This window comes from Ranitomeya imitator, chromosome 6 (genome assembly GCF_032444005.1).
Source record: "Ranitomeya imitator isolate aRanImi1 chromosome 6, aRanImi1.pri, whole genome shotgun sequence".
Classification (NCBI taxonomy): domain Eukaryota; kingdom Metazoa; phylum Chordata; class Amphibia; order Anura; family Dendrobatidae; genus Ranitomeya; species Ranitomeya imitator.
In genome coordinates this window covers 449,187,306-449,205,215 of record NC_091287.1, presented here as the reverse complement: position 1 = coordinate 449,205,215, position 17,910 = coordinate 449,187,306, and the positions used below count along the sequence as shown (strand labels likewise).

At 46.5% G+C, this 17,910-nt stretch overlaps 1 protein-coding gene across 5 annotated transcripts in view; it reads right to left on the bottom strand.

The window, feature by feature from the left end:
* Window positions 1-481: 481 nt before the first annotated feature.
* CSPP1 (centrosome and spindle pole associated protein 1) overlaps window positions 482-17,910 on the bottom strand; it is a 147,928-nt gene continuing 130,499 nt past the window's right edge. For 4 of the 5 annotated variants that reach the window (XM_069731439.1, XM_069731434.1, XM_069731436.1 and 1 more), the window contains 6 exons: window positions 17,733-17,876; window positions 17,212-17,255; window positions 16,182-16,245; window positions 4,945-5,054; window positions 3,978-4,131; window positions 482-2,798 (listed from right to left, as the gene is read on the bottom strand). In XM_069731439.1, the coding sequence (XP_069587540.1) occupies window positions 2,569-2,798; window positions 3,978-4,131; window positions 4,945-5,054; window positions 16,182-16,245; window positions 17,212-17,255; window positions 17,733-17,876 (746 nt within the window). In that variant the 3' untranslated portion in view covers window positions 482-2,568. The remainder of the gene's footprint in view (window positions 2,799-3,977; window positions 4,132-4,944; window positions 5,055-16,181; window positions 16,246-17,211; window positions 17,256-17,732; window positions 17,877-17,910) is intronic. The other variant, XM_069731437.1, reaches the window with a different exon arrangement.

The following is a 17,910-nucleotide window of genomic DNA, read 5'->3' as shown; positions in this document are numbered from 1 at the left end:
GCCATAAAATGAAAGCAGAGCACAGCGCGCTGTGCTCTGCTTTCACTTTACGGCCGGCAGTCAGTCAGTGCGGGAAGCAGACGGCAAGGGACCGACACCGGAATGTAAGTATGTAGTGTTTGTTTTTTTTTACGCTGGTAACCAGGGTAAACATCGGGTTACTAAGCGCGGCCCTGCGCTTAGTAACCGGATTTTTACCCTGGTTACCCGGGGACCTCGGCATCGTTGGTCGCTGGAGAGCTGTCTGTGTGACAGCTCCCCAGCGACCACACAACGACTTACCAACGATCACGGCCAGGTCGTATCGCTGGTTGTGATCGTTGGTAAATCGTATAGTGTAACGGTACCCTAAGGTTTTGTGCATAATGCCATGATGGCGTCACACATCTGTGCACTTATCTTAAAGTCTGCGATCAGCTGCTTAGGATCGTTGCTATGTTATAGAGTTTTCAGAAACAATAAAGAAGACAAACTGATCTGATTGAAGGTAATAAAATATAAATTTTATTAAGTTAGAAAACATACCTTCTTAGAACAGCCTTAGTTTAATAATAAAATAGTTTCAGTGCAAACAAGAGCAAACAACAAACACGTATGTACAATAACAAAAGTCCTTTATGTAATGCCAATACTAGCTTATGATTCACATGGTGTTGTTTCTAGGATTAGAAACCCGTAAACTATCATCAGAACACCCGATGGGTTTAGACCACTGTCTCACATTAGCGGTCACGTTTTGTTGCTTTGTTTTTTTTTTCTCATTTTACACTGTGTCAAAACCAAGTTATAGCCTTTTTCCCTGTTGAATCTGATTGTGGTTGTGCATGACAGCAGCCTTATGCAGGTACCCGTAAAGCTTTGTTCCTCGCCAAAAATCTCACTCAAATTCAAGTATGTAATATCTGGAATTACAAGCATTAATACTGCGCAGATGTAGGGAATGGTTCAAGTTTTATTAAGCAATTGGTTTGATGGGCTATTCTCATCTCGTACATTTATGACCTATCCCCATCACATGCCATAAATGTAGGGTGGAATTCCCATACAAAGGAATAGGAATTCTGACCACAGCTCCACTCACAGAGTCATGCAATCGAGATAAACACAGGTTTTATTTGTGGGACCTGCATCAATTATCCATTTAAGGCATGGATGTTATAAAGGTATTAGATGGAATACCCCTTTAAGCACTGCCCATGCATCTACTAGGAGCCACCATCTGACCCAAATGATACAGATGCTCACCATGGAGTCAATGCGTGGCCGAGCTGGTCAACTTGTGAAAGGACACAGCCGGAGTTTAAGACTGGACTGGTTCAATAAATTTAGAGGAAGTAATCCAACTAAGGGGAAGCGGTGAGTGCAGAATAAACGATCAGACCAAGTACATGCGCTTGATGTGGCCAAAGACTTTAGTGCCCCTCCCAACTACTTTTTTCCCACCTAGCTTTATCTTTCTCTGGCTCTATAAAATCAAAGCTGTCAATCAAGGAGAAGGAGGAGAGAGATAGAGGGAAACCAAGTTGGTGACAAGGTGCACTAAAATCTTTGCCCCCGCCCAGGGTGCACTGAGTGTCTGCACTTGGTTTGAACAGTTGTCAGGGTTTTAGTATCTCATCTGAGAGCAGCATAATGTAGGAAAAGAGTCCCTGATTCCAGAGATGTATCACTTAGTTTACTGGGTGCAGCAAGAGTTTTTAGATGTAGCAGAGCTCAGAGAGCTGCCCCCGCTCACACCCCTTATTAGCATCTTTTTATGTACTTTGTATATTGACAGTAAGCTGCTAATCAGTGCTGGGGGTGGAGTTGGACAAGGATGCACTGGAGTTGTAGTCCTGTAGTGTTCATCTCCAGCTGATACAACTCTGATTGTATTGGAACAACAGCACACAGCCTAATAAGTGACACATCACTGAAATCAGTGTCTCAGCCCCTACCTCATGCTGTCCTCAGATTAAATATGCAAAATCTGCTGACAGATTACTTTAAAGATATCGGACAGGGGCTGGACCAAGCAGATGTCAGTAATTTAGCATAAACTATCCAAGCTGAAGAGAGGAAGCTGCTGGAGTTACACATGGCTTGTGCTTCATGCTCCTATGTTCTCAGCTTTTAGCAAATCTACAATCATTATCACACAAAGGATGGTTATGTGAACGATGTACAGTACATGTTACGATTAAGTCTTCTTCATTACATCATTGTCTAGAGGAAGGATATCAACGTTTAAAAAGAAATCCTGATGTACCAAAAAATGTCATGCTCTAAGTATAGTACATGTGCTGTATAGCAGCCTGAGGAACTAAACTGGAATCATGTCTGCGTTACAGGTCATCCTGTAAAAGCAGCAAATACGCCAGACTAGTTATCAATCATCTGTATGTATAGGGTCATCTACGCTTTATTATAAGGAAAGTGCATTAGTGATCGACATTCAGTCTGTATGAAAAGGCACAAGGGGCTGTGCGGAGAGGTCAGATCTGGGACAGGTAAACGTGTGCGTTTCCTCTAATCCAACCACAATAAAGGGTGAGAAATCACATGGGAAAAGAAATCATCGACTGCGTACTACCCATGAGCCGTGGACAGCCCCTGCCAGTTGAAGGGTAGGGCATTGTCATTGGTAGATTTATCTTGGCTCATTTGCCCCGCCATGAATCTTTGCAGAGTCTCTGATGTGCCAGGACGCATCCATGGATCTGTTGCGACCGTGTCCACAGACTGGGGTCTGTCATTAGGTTTCGTAGGAAACTGTTTCAGAAAATCCTCTGCGTTTTCAAAGCCATCAGAAGCATCATCTTAAGGTTAGAAAAAAACAATGGATTAGGAACCAAACAGACAAATGTAGACAAAATCTTTTTAGAGCTAGACATTCTTTGTTGCAAATTAAGCAATATAAGCACAATGGCCACTATTAATAGAGGAGTTTTCTGGAGGAAAACTACTTTGAGAGTTACAACAATTTTTCTGCAAATCAAAGCTGGCCCCAAAAATTTTTTTATGCCAAGCCTGCCCAATAAATTCATTTTAATTTACACCAGAAAATTACTCGGGACATTGGCTGGGGAACGTTTATGGCCGTAGCGCAACTCAGTGAAAAAAATGCAAACAATTCATTAAAGAGATGCACGCTTTTAGTTAGTTCAGCACATCGTTCTCCAGTGATTCTTTCATTAAAGGGAATCTCTCAGCAGGTTTCTCCTATTTAATGTGACTGCAGCTTTAAGTAGGGACAGAGACTCTGATTCCAGTAATATGTCACTTAGTTTATTGGGTGCAGCTGTTGGAGTGACAGTTTTCTCAGCTGCAGATCAGTTGTGGAGCTGTCTATAACTCACCCACACCACAGCTTTATGTGTACATTGTATAGTGACAGCATCTAATCAGTGCTGGGGGCGTGGTGGGACTAGGAGGCACAAGGACAGTTGTCCTGTAGTGATAATCTCCTGCAGATAAAACACTGATTGTATTGATAGAGCAAAGTAAGTAAGTCACACATCACTGGAATCAGGATCTCTTCCTCTACATCATGATATTTGAATACATATCAAAAACCTGGTGACAGATACTCTTTAAGGCTACGTTCACATTAGCGTTACGCTAATGTGCGTCGCTGTTGCGTCGGCGACGCAGCGGCGACGCGCCCCTATGTTTAACATAGGGGACGCGTGCGTTGTTTTGGTGCCGTTTTTCGCCACGTGCGTCGTTTCCGACGCTAGCGTCGGACGCAAGAAAACGCTACATGTAGCATTTTCTGTGCGTCCGATTTTCGTCAAAAACGACGCACGCGTCGCAAAACGCGCGCGTTTTTGCGCGCGTTTTTCCGTGCGTCGCCGCTGCGTCGCCGACGCAACGGCGACGCGACGCTAATGTGAACGTAGCCTAAGATTGACATACAAAATGGCAGTATTAATGAATTGAACCAAGAGTCTACAATGAGTAAAGCGTGTGTACCTCTTGTTCTTACTGTATCTTACCTATGCTGACTGTGCTTTTCTGGAGATTACTTAACCTTCTAAGACGCTCATCATTCCTGCTCCTCAGTTCGTCGACATTTAAGCTAGCAGCAGAGTTTAGTGAGTAGCGGTCTGGTTGATTTAGGGGGATGGGAGGCACATGAGGAAAGTCATTCTGCAGATACATATTTGGTCAAAGTTAAAAACAGATATTAGATAACCTGGATCAATAAATCAGTAAATGACTATGGATTTTTACCATGTTATATCTAGCTAACTAACAACTCTTAAATGATTCTAGATTTGTACCAGCACATGGTTTCTCTCCAGGACATATGTTGGGGAGAAATGGCCAAGCAGCACTCTACTGAACTGATGGAAGTTATGGGAACAATCTGCAGTTCTGATGTTCCAAACCGAAATCAGGCACTCTGCTTATGGTGGGGGCTCCAGGGCATATGCCAGAAATGACCCTGACCCTTGGGGGCAGCTTTACTTTGCCATTTAGGGAAGGCTGTCACTTTATTCCTCTAATACATTTAATTCACTATAATTATTTACATGCTATTAAAATATTATTGTATTGTTCTAGTTGGGTTATTTGATCAATTACTATTTTTAAAGGAAAAAAAAAATCTACAGGTTGTAAACTTTTTACATCTGCATTCAAGCCCAATACCCCTCTATATCCCCAATGTCATTATACTCATGTATAGCTTGGACCATACAATTTTCTTGACAGGATAAGAAAATCAATGATGACAAAGATGTCCTTTCTACAATACTCTTCACAGGGAAGGAAAGACATACTACTCCTCATATCTCAGCTTCTTGGACCACCATAAGTTTAGCATAATGGGGGAGGGGGGCTGCTTTTAATTGGAGTCATCCTCTGTTTTCAGGGTTTGAGGTCGGCTTTGTAACGTATTTTCTGTTTGTTTTCAGCCCCATATTGTACAAGTGACGTGTACAAGTAACAGTATCATACATCGTAGTCCAAAACCTTATTCTTGTGTCTTCTGCGCTCCCGGGCTGAGGGTAATGCTTGTGGATCAGGGAATGCATCAAATAATGCAGGATAAGGTTCTCCATTTTCACCTTAAAAAGAAATACACATAATGGTAATAGCAATGTTTATGACATGCGCTGATATCAGGTCACACCATTAATATAGTGCCAAAAGAACATGGCCGAACCTTCAACAGATCTCATTTACCCAAACTGTCTGACTTTTTGCCAATAGCATCCGATCAGCTTACAGGGGAAGAAATAAAAGCCGTGTCCTGATGAGATTTTCTGTTATGGAGCTTTTTATGTCGTAGGTGGCGGAAGGAGAGATCCTCACAATATGTCACTATCATCATTACACTAGCCATAAAAAAGGTAAAGGGATTCACAAACCTCTCTTTACAAATATCTTTTACTCTAGAACTCTGTGTTGTGTCAGAGAACACGAGGAGTAGGAATGAGGTGACGAAGATGACTTGTCCGAAAAGCGGACACCCGCCGGCATCTCCAAGCCCCTTATGTGTACAGGAAGAGACCCGTCAATCAGGCAGAGCCGCGTTTCTATTAATCTGTGAGAATCTGTAATCCCCCTGTAGAGTCACCGGCCCCACGTTTCCTGGACGTGGCACATATGTGGGCAGTGCAGCACTGCGATCAGTAATACTGCACACCATGCCGCTATATATCAGCACAAGCAGCGCTGGGGGCAGAATACACTGTGCGCTCTATGAGAACGGATGCCGCAATCCCCCTCATTCCTCCCAACAAAGTCACTGAATGCATTCCCTGCTTCCCGGATTATACCCTGTAGTGGTCGATGTGATAGCTCATGCTACAATGACTGTGGTATACATCGAGACTATAGTATATATGCTGTGCTAATTTTTTTTATATGAAAATGGCTGAACATTTTTTCACAATGATAATAAAATATCCATTTATACTTGTTACAAATATACCATAAAGTATTTCTGTTTACATGGCAATTCAGGAAAACACCAACACTATTTTTTTTTTTTTTAAATAAGCCTTGCCACAGACACTGATCCACAATGTGCTAGTCCCAAAGTGTTCACTATTACCTGCAAATATACATATAGAGATGTGTACGTGTAGAACTGGAGCTGGCACTGTAGAGAGCCCTGATAAGGGCACAGCCTCTATGTGCCACGTACAGCTGGATGAGTGACTCCATAGTCACTGCGCACAGCCAAGAGAACGTCCCTTAGAATGAGTTAGTCTACAATTGCAGAAATACAGTAGTAGCCTGTTTAATGTATTTATGTTATAAGTAAATGCAATTTGACATGAAGCCTATAGACTTCAGTTTGATTATTATTTTCCTGCAATTCCTAATAACCATCATTTTTGTAATTTAAAGGGGCTGTCCAGCCTTAGAGTACAAGTCTGATGTCACTCTATGTGACTGCAGACTTGTGAATCCTAACAGCGTGATTTCCGACTAGACGTGCGCAGCATCGCTCAATGCAAGTGTATTGAGTGCAGCCAAACACATCAGTCGCAAAGTGACAAATCACATACTTGCAGCCATAAGACCGCACGCCCCCGGAGCCGGAGAATCCTGATGGTGCACTGTGAGGACTCACAAGTCTGCAGTCACAAAGAGACTGCAGACATGTACTCTAAGGCCGGACAACCCCTTTAATAGGATTATTCGGCAGGTTACTTGATTTCTACGTATCCTCAGAGCATTTTGTACTATTAAGCCCAAGACTGAGATTGTCTTTTCCTTCCCAGGGATAATAATTGATTTTCAGATCGCCTAAGTTCACATATGTATATACAGTGCCTACAAGTAGTATTCAACCCCCTGCAGATTTAGCAGGTTTAATAAGATGCAAATAAGTTAGAGCCTTCAAACTTCAAACAAGAGCAGGATTTATTAACAGATGCATAAATCTTACAAACCAAAAAGTTTTGTTGCTCAGTTAAATTTTTATAAATTTTAAACATAAAAGTGTGGGTCAATTATTATTCAACCCCTAGGTTTAATATTTTGTGGAATAACCTTTGTTTGCAATTACAGCTAATAATTGTCTTTTATAAGACCTGATCAGGCCGGCACAGGTCTCTGGAGTTATCTTGGCCCACTCCTCCATGCAGATCTTCTCCAAGTTATCTAGATTCTTTGGGTGTCTCATGTGGACTTTAATCTTGAGCTCCTTCCACAAGTTTTCAATTGGGTTAAGGTCAGGAGACTGACTAGGCCACTGCAACACCTTGATTTTTTGCCTCTTGAACCAGGCCTTGGTTTTCTTGGCTGTGTGCTTTGGGTCGTTGTCTTGTTGGAAGATGAAATGACGACCCATCTTAAGATCCTTGATGGAGGAGCGGAGGTTCTTGGCCAAAATCTCCAGGTAGGCCGTGCTATCCATCTTCCCATGGATGCGGACCAGATGGCCAGGCCCCTTGGCTGAGAAACAGCCCCACAGCATGATGCTGCCACCACCATGCTTGACTGTAGGGATGGTATTCTTGGGGTCGTATGCAGTGCCATCCAGTCTCCAAACGTCACGTGTGTGGGTGGCACCAAAGATCTCGATCTTGGTCTCATCAGACCAGAGAACCTTGAACCAGTCAGTCTCAGAGTCCTCCAAGTGATCATGAGCAAACTGTAGACGAGCCCTGACATGACGCTTTGAAAGTAAAGGTACCTTACGGGCTCGTCTGGAACGGAGACCATTGCGGTGGAGTACATTACTTATGGTATTGACTGAAACCAATGTCCCCACTGCCATGAGATCTTCCCGGAGCTCCTTCCTTGTTGTCCTTGGGTTAGCCTTGACTCTTCGGACAAGCCTGGCCTCGGCACGGGAGGAAACTTTCAAAGGCTGTCCAGGCCGTGGAAGGCTAACAGTAGTTCCATAAGCCTTCCACTTCCGGATGATGCTCCCAACAGTGGAGACAGGTAGGCCCAACTCCTTGGAAAGGGTTTTGTACCCCTTGCCAGCCTTGTGACCCTCCACGATCTTGTCTCTGATGGCCTTGGAATGCTCCTTTGTCTTTCCCATGTTGACCATGTATGAGTGCTGTTCACAAGTTTGGGGAGGGTCTTAAATAGTCAGAAAAGGCTGGAAAAAGAGATAATTAATCCAAACATGTGAAGCTCATTGTTCTTTGTGCCTGAACCACTTCTTAATACTTTAGGGGAACCAAACAGAATTCTGGTGGGTTGAGGGGTTGAATAATAAATGACCCTCTAAAAAGACTTTTCACAATTTAAAAAAAAAAAATAAACAAAGAAATAACATTCTTTTTTGCTGCAGTGCATTTCACACTTCCATGCTGATCTACAGTCCAAATGTCACAATGCCAAGTTAATTCCAAATGTGTAAACTTGCTAAATCTGCAGGGGGTTGAATACTACTTGTAGGCACTGTATATGGGCAGCACGGTGGCTCAGTGCTTAGCACTGCAGCCTTGCAGCGCTGGAGTCCTGGGTTCAAACCCCACCAAGGACAACACCTGTAAAGAGTTTGTATGTTCTCTCCGTGTTTGCGTGGGTTTCCTCCGGGTTCTCCGGTTTCCTCCCACATTCCAAAGACATACTGATAGGGAATTTAGATTGTGAGCCTCGTCAGGGACAGCGATGATAATGTGTGCAAACTGTAAAGCGCTGCGGAATATGTTAGCGCTATATAAAAATAAAGATTATTATTATAGATATAGATATAGAAATATAAAACAGGATTTTTGGTTGCTTACCGTAAAATCTGTTTCTCTGAGCCTCCATTGGGGGACACAGGAACCATGGGTGTATGCTGCTGCCACTAGGAGGCTGACACTATGCACAAAAAAAGTTAGCTCCTCCTCTGCAGTGTACACCCCACCGACTGGCATTATACACTTCAGTTAGTGAGAAAGCAGTAGGAGATAAACAACAAGGTTGAAAACCATAACCAAAAACATGAGAACTGTAAACGTGAGAACAGTCATAGAGCATAGCACAAGAGAAACTGAATAACATGGGAGGGTGCTGTATCCCCAAATGGAGGCTCTGAGAAACAGATTTTACGGTAAGCATCCAAAAATCCTGTTTTCTCTATCGCCTCTCATTGGGGGACACAGGAACCATGGGATGTCCAAAAGCAGTCCCTGGGGTGGGAAAAACAGACTTCCATCAGGTCAGAGGACTCACCACTGCCGCCTGCAAAATCCTTCTGCCTAGGCTGGCGTCCGCCGAAGCGTAGGTATGGACCTTGTAAAATTTGGCGAACGTGTGGATGGAAGACCAGGTTGCCGCTTTGCAAAGCTGTAGGGTGGAAGCCCTGTGGTGTACCGCCAAGGAGGCGCCGACTGCCCGGGTAGAGTGAGCCTTTATCCCAGGAGGGGGCACTCTGTTCTTGACCCGGTAAGCCTCCAAAATTGCCGATCTGATCCAGTGAGCAATAGTCGCCTTGGAAGCCGGCAAAGCCTCTGCGCGTGCCATCAGGAATGACGAAAAGAGAATCCGTCTTCCGGAAAGCGGACGTTCTATCCAGGTAGATCCTCACTGCCCTGACGAGGTCCAGCTTGTTCAACGATCGCTCCAGATGATGAGACGGTGCTGGACATAAGGAAGGTAGAATAATGTCCTCATTGAGGTGGAATGTGGAAACCACCTTAGGAAGAAAGGAAGGCGGAGACCTAACGACCACCTTGTCCTGGTGGATGACCAAGAAAGGAGGTCGACAAGAGAGAGCCGCCAACTCGGAAACGCGGCGGATAGAAGTGATGGCCACAAGAAAGGCCACCTTCCAAGACAGAACTGATAGGGAAACCTCACTGAGAGGCTCAAAGGGGGAAACCCTCAGAACGTCCAGTACCAGATTTAAATCCCATGAATCCACAGGGGCCCTGTACGGAGGAACAGCATGGGCCACTCCTTGAAGGAAGGTCTTAACCTGTGGCCGAGAAGATAAAGTCTTCTGAAAAAGGATGGAGAGCGCAGAAACCTGGCCCTTCAAGGAGCTAAGAGCAAGACCCGAATCCAATCCTGCCTGTAGGAAGGCCAAAACGGAAGGCAGGGAAAAGGACATAGGTGAAACGCAGTTGGACTCGCACCAACGGAAATAAGCCTTCCAGGTACGACAGTAAATCCTGGAAGATGAAGTCTTTCTAGCTTGGTCATGGTGTGAATCACCAGGTCCTAGAGGCCAGATGCTCTTAGAACTGCGGTTTCAACAGCCACGCCATTGAACTGAGCGACCGAGAATTCGGGTGGCAGATCGGACCCTGAGACAGCAGATCGGGCCTGTCTGGAAGGCGCCAAGGGGCGTCCGCGAGAAGATTGACGATGTCCGCAAACCAAGCTCTCCTGGGCCAATCCGGGGCAATCAGATTGACCGGCACCCCTTTCTGCTTTGATTTTTTTCAATAGCTTAGGAAGTAAGGGCAGGGGTGGGAACAGATAGGGCAGCACGAACTGCGACCAAGGAATGGCCAGAGCGTCGACGCCCACCGCGAGGGGGTCGCGAGACCTGGAGACGAACCGAGGAACCTTCCTGTTCATTCGGGATGCTGTGAGGTCCACGTCCGGAGTCCCCCATCGAAGACAAATCTGATGGAAAACCTCCGGATGCAAGGACCATTCCCCTGCCGCGAGACCCTCGCGGCTGAGGAAGTCGGCAGCCCAATTGTCCACACCGGGGATATGCACCGCGGATATCACCGGAACCGTTGCCTCTGCCCAGAGGAGGATCTTGGATACCTCGGCCAAGGAGCTCTGAGTCCCCCCCTGATGGTTGACATATGCCACCGCCGTGGCATTGTCCATCTGGATTCGGATTGGTAGACCCCTGAGAATCCTTTCCCAGTGACGAAGGGACAGAAAGATGGCCCGAATCTCGAGGACATTGATCGGCAGAGTTGACTCCTGCACAGACCAACGACCATTAACAGTCAGGTGGCGAAACACCGCACCCCAGCTGAGCAGGCTGGCGTCCATCGTCACCAATTGCCAGTGAACTGGAAGGAAGGACCTGCCCTGGGAGATGAGAGGGGACGTCAGCCACCAGTTGAGAGACCGTTTGACCCGGGGAGAGAGTCGAATCGGACGATCCAGGGAAAAGACAGACCTGTCCCACTGAGACAAGATGGCTTGCTGAAGAGGCCGCGAGTGAAATTGGGCGAAGGGAACCGCTTCCAATGTTGCTACCATCATCCCCAGAACCTTCATGGCCGATCGGAAGGAAGGAAACCGAGGACCCTGGAGCAAGCGTACGTCCCGACGAAGGATGGATCTCTTGTCTTCGGGAAGGAAGACTTTGGTCTGACGAGTGTCGAAGAGCATGCCCAGAAAAACAATGCGTTGAGAAGGAAAAAGGCAGGACATTTTCCGGTTGACCAGCCACCCGAAGTGGGCTAGGGTGTCGAGGACAATGGACAGACTTCCGTGAGCTTGAGAAAAGGACGGGGCCTTGATGAGGATGTAGTCAAGGTACGGAAACAGAACCAGGCCTCTGACCCTCAAGATGGCTATCAGCACTGCCATAATCTTCGTGAAAACCCTGGGAGTGGTTGCAAGACCGAACGGCAGGGCGACAAACTGAAAATGGTCCTGGAGCACCGCAAAGCGCAGGAATCGGTAATGTCCTGGGAATATCGGGACATGGAGGTAGGCGTCCTGAATATCTATGGAACACAGAAATTCCTGAGCCTCCATGGAAGCAATTACAGAACGAAGAAATTCCATCCTGAAGTGTCTCAGACGAACTCTCCTGTTCAGCAATTTCAGATCCAGAATGGGACGAACCTTGCCGTCTTTTTTCGGTACCACAAAAAGATTTGAATAGAAAACTGTGAACCGTTCTTTTCCTGGGACGGGAACAATCACCCCGGCATTGAGGAGAGAAGCGATGGCTGCGAAGAAACCCGGGACTAGAGCGGGGTCTCTTGGAAGTCGGGATTCGAAGAAACGATCCCGTGGTCGTGAAACAAACTATTTTGTATCCTGCAGATACAACTTCCCTGACCCATGCGTCCTCTACTGAGGAGATCCAGATGTCCCTGAAGAAGAGGATACGGCCGCCCAGCCTGGGAAGTTGGCTGGGGTTTTGCTGAGAGTCATGCCGAGGTGGATATTCCAGTCCTGGACCTGGAGGATCTTCTCTGGGAATAGCGAAGACGCCAGGAAGGATTGGGTCTAAAGGATACCGTCTTCTTCTCTTGACGTGCCTGTGGCCTCTGTTGCTGCTGGGAAAAGGAGTTTAACGTCGCGAAGCGACGAAAGGGCCGAAAAGACTGAAATTGCTGTCTAGGAGGAGGGCGACGAGGTTTGGACTGGGGAAGAAGAGAACTTGTGCCCCAAGTGGCATCCTTAATGATTTGGTCCAGCTTAGAACCAAAGAGACGTGAACCTTGAAAAGGCAGGCTGGTAAGGGACGTTTTAGAAGACAAATCCGCCTGCCAGGCCTTGAGCCAAACGGTCCGGCGGATGGCAACAGCATTGCTGCACGCCTGTGCCGCACAAGATGCGGCATCCAGGGAGGCGGAGACCAGGTATTCACTCACGTGAGAAATCTGGTTGGCAAGCTCCGCCAGCTGTCCGGGTGGAGCTCCGTCCAGGATGCCCCAACAGAGTTGTTTGGCCCATTTGGATATGGATTTTGAAACCCAAGTGGAAGCAAAAGCCGGGCATAGAGTAGCTGCAGCCGCTTCAAAGGCTGACTTAGCGAAGGATTCTATGACCCTATCGTTAGAATCCTTCAGAGATGCTCCGCCGGACAGTGGAAGGACCGTGTTGGTGGACAGCCTGGAAACTGGAGGATCCACCGAAGGAGAAGCAGTCCAATTAGCGGTGAGCTCCGGAGAAAAGGGATATAAAACGGCAAGTCGCTTTCCTCTCTGAAACGTCTGGTCGGATTCTCTCTTTCTCTGGTCATGATCTGCTCGAATTCAGGGTGAGCAGTGAACAACTTGGAAGGTGGTTTAGCCTGTCTAAACGAAACCGCCTGATCTGCGGGTTCCGTAGAGGTATCCTTGATGCCACAGGTCTGATTTACCGCTCCAATTAGATTCTGAACCATATCCCTCATGGTAGCGATTTGGTTAGAATCCAGCTCCGAAATATCCTCAGAGGGCGCATGAGAGAACGCCTCGCCTGACTCAGGGGAGGAGGATCGGGGGGGAAGTCGACCACAGAGAAGGACCGTGTGGCGAGATGGAGCGAGAAGAGGACTCAGACTGGCGTTCCTGTCTGGACCTTTTGCGGCTTATAATAGAGGGCTCCGACGGAGGTTCCTGTGACCCGCTGGCTACTGCGGGGGTCTGCAGGGGTAATCGATCCAGCACGGACACCAGAGTTTGGGACACCCGAGTTAGATCCGCTACCGATTGTGACAGAGAGGAGGCTCAGCTAGGGGTGGGGGTAACACTCAAGCGGAGAAGCCGGGGGATCCTGGGCGGTGGGAACAATCGGGTTGCTGCAGGTCTGACAGAGTGGGGAGGACTGACCTGAGGGAAGTTTGCAGTTACAGGGCGAACATGCAAAGTATTTGACTAAGGCAAAAGAAGCGGAGGAAGAAGTATGAGGACGAGAGCGGCCTCCCTTAGAGGTAGACATTTTGAAGGATCCCTGAAGAAAATGCCAGAGGGTTAGGGGACGGGGCAGAGAAGAGTGTCAGTCTTCAGTGCAGAGCTACTCACGGCAGACGAAAAAAGGGAATCCAGGTGGAGGAAGCTGTCCGGCTTGCGGGTGGACCTCCGGAGAGAAGTTGAGCTCCTGCTGCAATCCGCAGATGGTGACTGCTGAAAGGGCGCAGGAATGTGCGCTCTGGAAGGGGCGGAGCGCAATGTGTGGTGCCAAGCAGCGGCGTAGAGGGAGGGGCGGAGACAGCCGTTCGCCAGGAGCACCAAAATAGCGCCGTGGGCGGAGAGTGCAGGACAGAGATTGTCGGGCGGGAGAAAGCCCGCCCGATGAAGGCGGAAGTGGGCAGAGCGCGGCACGGGAAGTAGGCCCGGGCAGAAGCCGGGGGCCTAAATTAGAGGCTGGCAACCGCCGGAAGAGCTGCAGCAGTGCGCCGCAGTAGAAAAACGGTGTGGCAGCCTGCCAAGGCTGTCACGCTGGAGCAGTGCGCCGCAGGAAGAAGCGGCACGACAGTTGTTAGGGCTGTCTCACTAGAGAAGGCGGTGCAGCCGCCGGGGTAGGAAGCGGCGCGGCAGCCTATAAAGGCCCCGCGCTGGAATAGAAGGCAGAGGGGCCGCAGCTGCCGCATGGGAAGGAAGAAACACGGCTGCCTGCAAAGGCCGCCGCACAATGCAGCAATACTGGGCCGTGCTGCTGCAATCTGGGTGCAAGCGACGACCAGGTATGTTAGGAGCCCCTAGCAAGAACCCCCCTGAAAGATCTGGGATGGAATGGGGAAATACTCACCTCAAACCTCCTACTCCGATACTAACCTGAAGAGGAATGAGACGTCCAGGGAGCTGATGGACGTCCTCGTCTCCGCAACCGACAGGCTCTGGTGGGCAAGTGGGTGGGGGACGGAGCCAGGACCGGACTTCTGAGCACGCTTGTGTGCTAGGATCATGGTCCTGTTGAGGGATCTATGAGGATATGGGGTGGCAGTACACGCCGTACTCATAGTCCGTATTGTGAGACTACAGGTGTGACTGTTCACCCTGTATCCCTCCGGAAAACCTGAAAGAAAACAACGCACATTGAGGTAGATAAGGGTCTAATGAAAGACCCGTGTCCACCTCCTACTGACACTAAGCTAAACTGAAGTGTATAATGCCAGTCGGTGGGGTGTACACTGCAGAGGAGGAGCTAACTTTTTTTGTGCATAGTGTCAGCATCCTAGTGGCAGCAGCATACACCCATGGTTCCTGTGTCCCCCAATGAGAGGCGATAGAGAAATATCTATATATATTAGCAAAGTCAGGTAGGCCAAGGTTAAATCCTAACACTACAGGTCTTGATTAGCTGCACCCGGTTAGCTATGACTACAGCCAGGCCCTGTTCCCCGGTCAGGCAGCTGGGGTAAGCGGAGCATAGTGGGCTGTGAGGGAGCTGCAGAAAGACAAGCCACAACCTCTCTGAGAAGAGTCTGCCCAGACCGTGAGCACCAAACTGCAAGTATCACTGGCTACTATGGATGATAGCTGTTTTGTGTGACCGAACTGGGACTAGCTCAGATGTGTATGAGTAGCCAGGGGCTTTATTGTTTAGTTAGGGCCTACAGAAGACTAGAGATTTTACATTTATGGTTTTGCTTTGGTACTGTACAAATGGAAATAAACACTATTGTGTGTGATATAAAAAAAAAAACAGAATTTTGTGTTCCAAGCGGCTACACAATAAATAAATAAAGATTACTAACAAAGGAGAAACAGGAGTTTTATGGTAGAAAACTTATGACAAATCTTTATTAATACAATCACACGTATATTGACAAACAGTTTTAAAAAAAATATATATATGATGGTAAAGGACACCAATGAGCAACATACGGCACCATATATATATGAATGTTCAACGAAAAGGACCAAAAATATATGAGGTAAATAACCCTACCCAATAGTGTCCAAACATATCCCCACAAGACCTCTAGGGGGAGGACAACACAAGTTCTGTCCCAATGGTTAATGCATGATAATGTCCACAGTTCATAATAGCTCCATCTCACATGCTACCATGTAGGTACAAAGTTATAACATAGGTATTAGACAGAAAGAATAAGGGTTAACCTTACCGGTGCCGTAATGCGCAACTTGTCCTCCCCCTAGAGGTCTTGTGGGGATATGTTTGAACACACTTTTGGATAGGGTTATTTACCTCATATATTTTTGGTTCATATTTATATGGTGCTGTATGTTGCTCATTGGTGTCCTTTACCATCATATATATTTTTTTTTAAAAACTGTTTGTCAATAGACGTGTGATTGTATTAATAAAGATTTGTCATAAGTTTTTCTACCATAAAACTCTTATGTTTCTCCTTTGTTAGTATATTGTAATGGAGTGGTATACAGGTACCTAGGTGATGGCGCTTGGCTTACCGATTAATATGAGTCTGGGCATTTTTGTATTAATAAAGATTATTATTATCATTAATTCCTACAGTATATACATATATACACACATATATATTGTTGCATCAATATCGACATTCATGACGTGGGCAATTGAGTGTCCTGAGCCCCCCTACTCCCCCCAAACATATGACATGCGCATAGACAGAATGACTCCTGGACTGAACCACCAAGAATTATTACCTATGAAAGCGCTCTCAGACTCCAGCAGCGAGGTCTTCAGAAGGTCTTTAGATTGGTCACTAAGCTGTGGTCAGAGAAGAATATTAGTACTAAAATGAGAATAAATGTGTTCAGTACTTTTCCCATTTTCCAAGTAGGATGGGGACAGCAAGGGCTCGTTTTGAAAAGACGATAATTGGGAACGGGTGTTTATTAGGATGTTTATTCACTGGTTATCGGCATGTGTAACCATGTCAGCAATCACCCACTGAACTAGAAAAATACTGGTTGATAAGGCGATTTCATCATATATGTCGGTATTAAAATCATAATTCGCTCAGCACATTGTCCTTTGTGAAGAGGTGATGTGCTGCATATAGTGAGGATATTCTATATGCACAGAACAATTGTACTTAAGGTACCTTCACACTGAGCAACTTTCCAACGAGAACGATAGCGATCCGTGACGTTGCAGCGTCCTGGATAGCGATCTCGTTGTGTTTGAAACGCAGCAGCGATCAGGATCTTGCTGTGACATCGCTGGTCGGAGCTAGAAGTCCGGAACATTATTTGGTCGTCAGGTCGGCGTGATTCGTCATGTTTGACAGCAAAAGCAATGATGCCTGCAATGGTTTTTCATGGAGTGAACAACCAGCGAGAACGATAAGTACGTCACTGGATCGTTCCTGCATCGCTCAGCTGTTGCCGTGTTTGACGTCTCCTAGCGACCTAAACAGCGACGCTGCAGCGATCTGCTCGTTGTCTACATTGCTGCAGCGTCGCTAAATGTGATGGTACCTTAACAGTCATTGTCTGTGCATATAATTCTACTCGGACTGTGTAAACAGGCCATTACACAACTACCGACCAGCTTGTATATAGCCCGATCATTAGTTCTATATGGCCTCGATCGCTTTGCCTAAATGGGCCCTTACAGCTATAAAAGGTTCCATTTATCAGCTGATCCCATGTTATTTAACCTCTTAAGAATAATTATTTACCAGTGTCAGAAGTCATGGATATACAGATCTTTGGTAACACAGTCACTTACCATGCCAGGACGATGGAGGCTGTATGCAGGGACTTGTCCGAAATCTAAAAGGTGGGTTACAAAGGTGTTATATTACTAAAGTGATCAGAATATATTGATTCGATGGTATGCTATTATACAGCAGTATTTCTATTCACCAGATCTGGGAACGTTTCGCGAGAGAGACGTCTGATATTATTAGAGACAATTAACAGATGTGGCTTGTATAGAGTGAGGAAGGAAAGCTTCCAACCGGGGAATATAGCCGTGTATGTGATTAGAAAAATCGTAAGATTATAAAGGATATGCATGTGAAATGACTAACACTAGTGTGGACGCACTTAGGCCTAGATTTCTACACCTTGATGTTGAAACACTTTTCTGATTTGTCATCTGTTCCATTGAAAGATAATTTAGAAATGCGATAAATGATATAAAAATGTTATAGTTAGACCAATATTTATAGCTGAATGCTGAAAACCAGAGTGAAGAACAAGAATATGGAACTGATCATATAAATCCCTGGCCAGATCCCCTCTTACCGTCCGGGATTGCTGCTCTCCTCTTTATCTTGTTCAGGTTCTTCTGTTGCTCCCTCAATAGCGCCTGCTGCTGGATCTCGAGTGTCTGGTCATCCCTCGGAGGGTCAGGAAACATGATGCGAACACCTTCACGAGTGTCAGTGTCTGTTTGGAAAAAAAGAACCTGTTTATTGTAGCC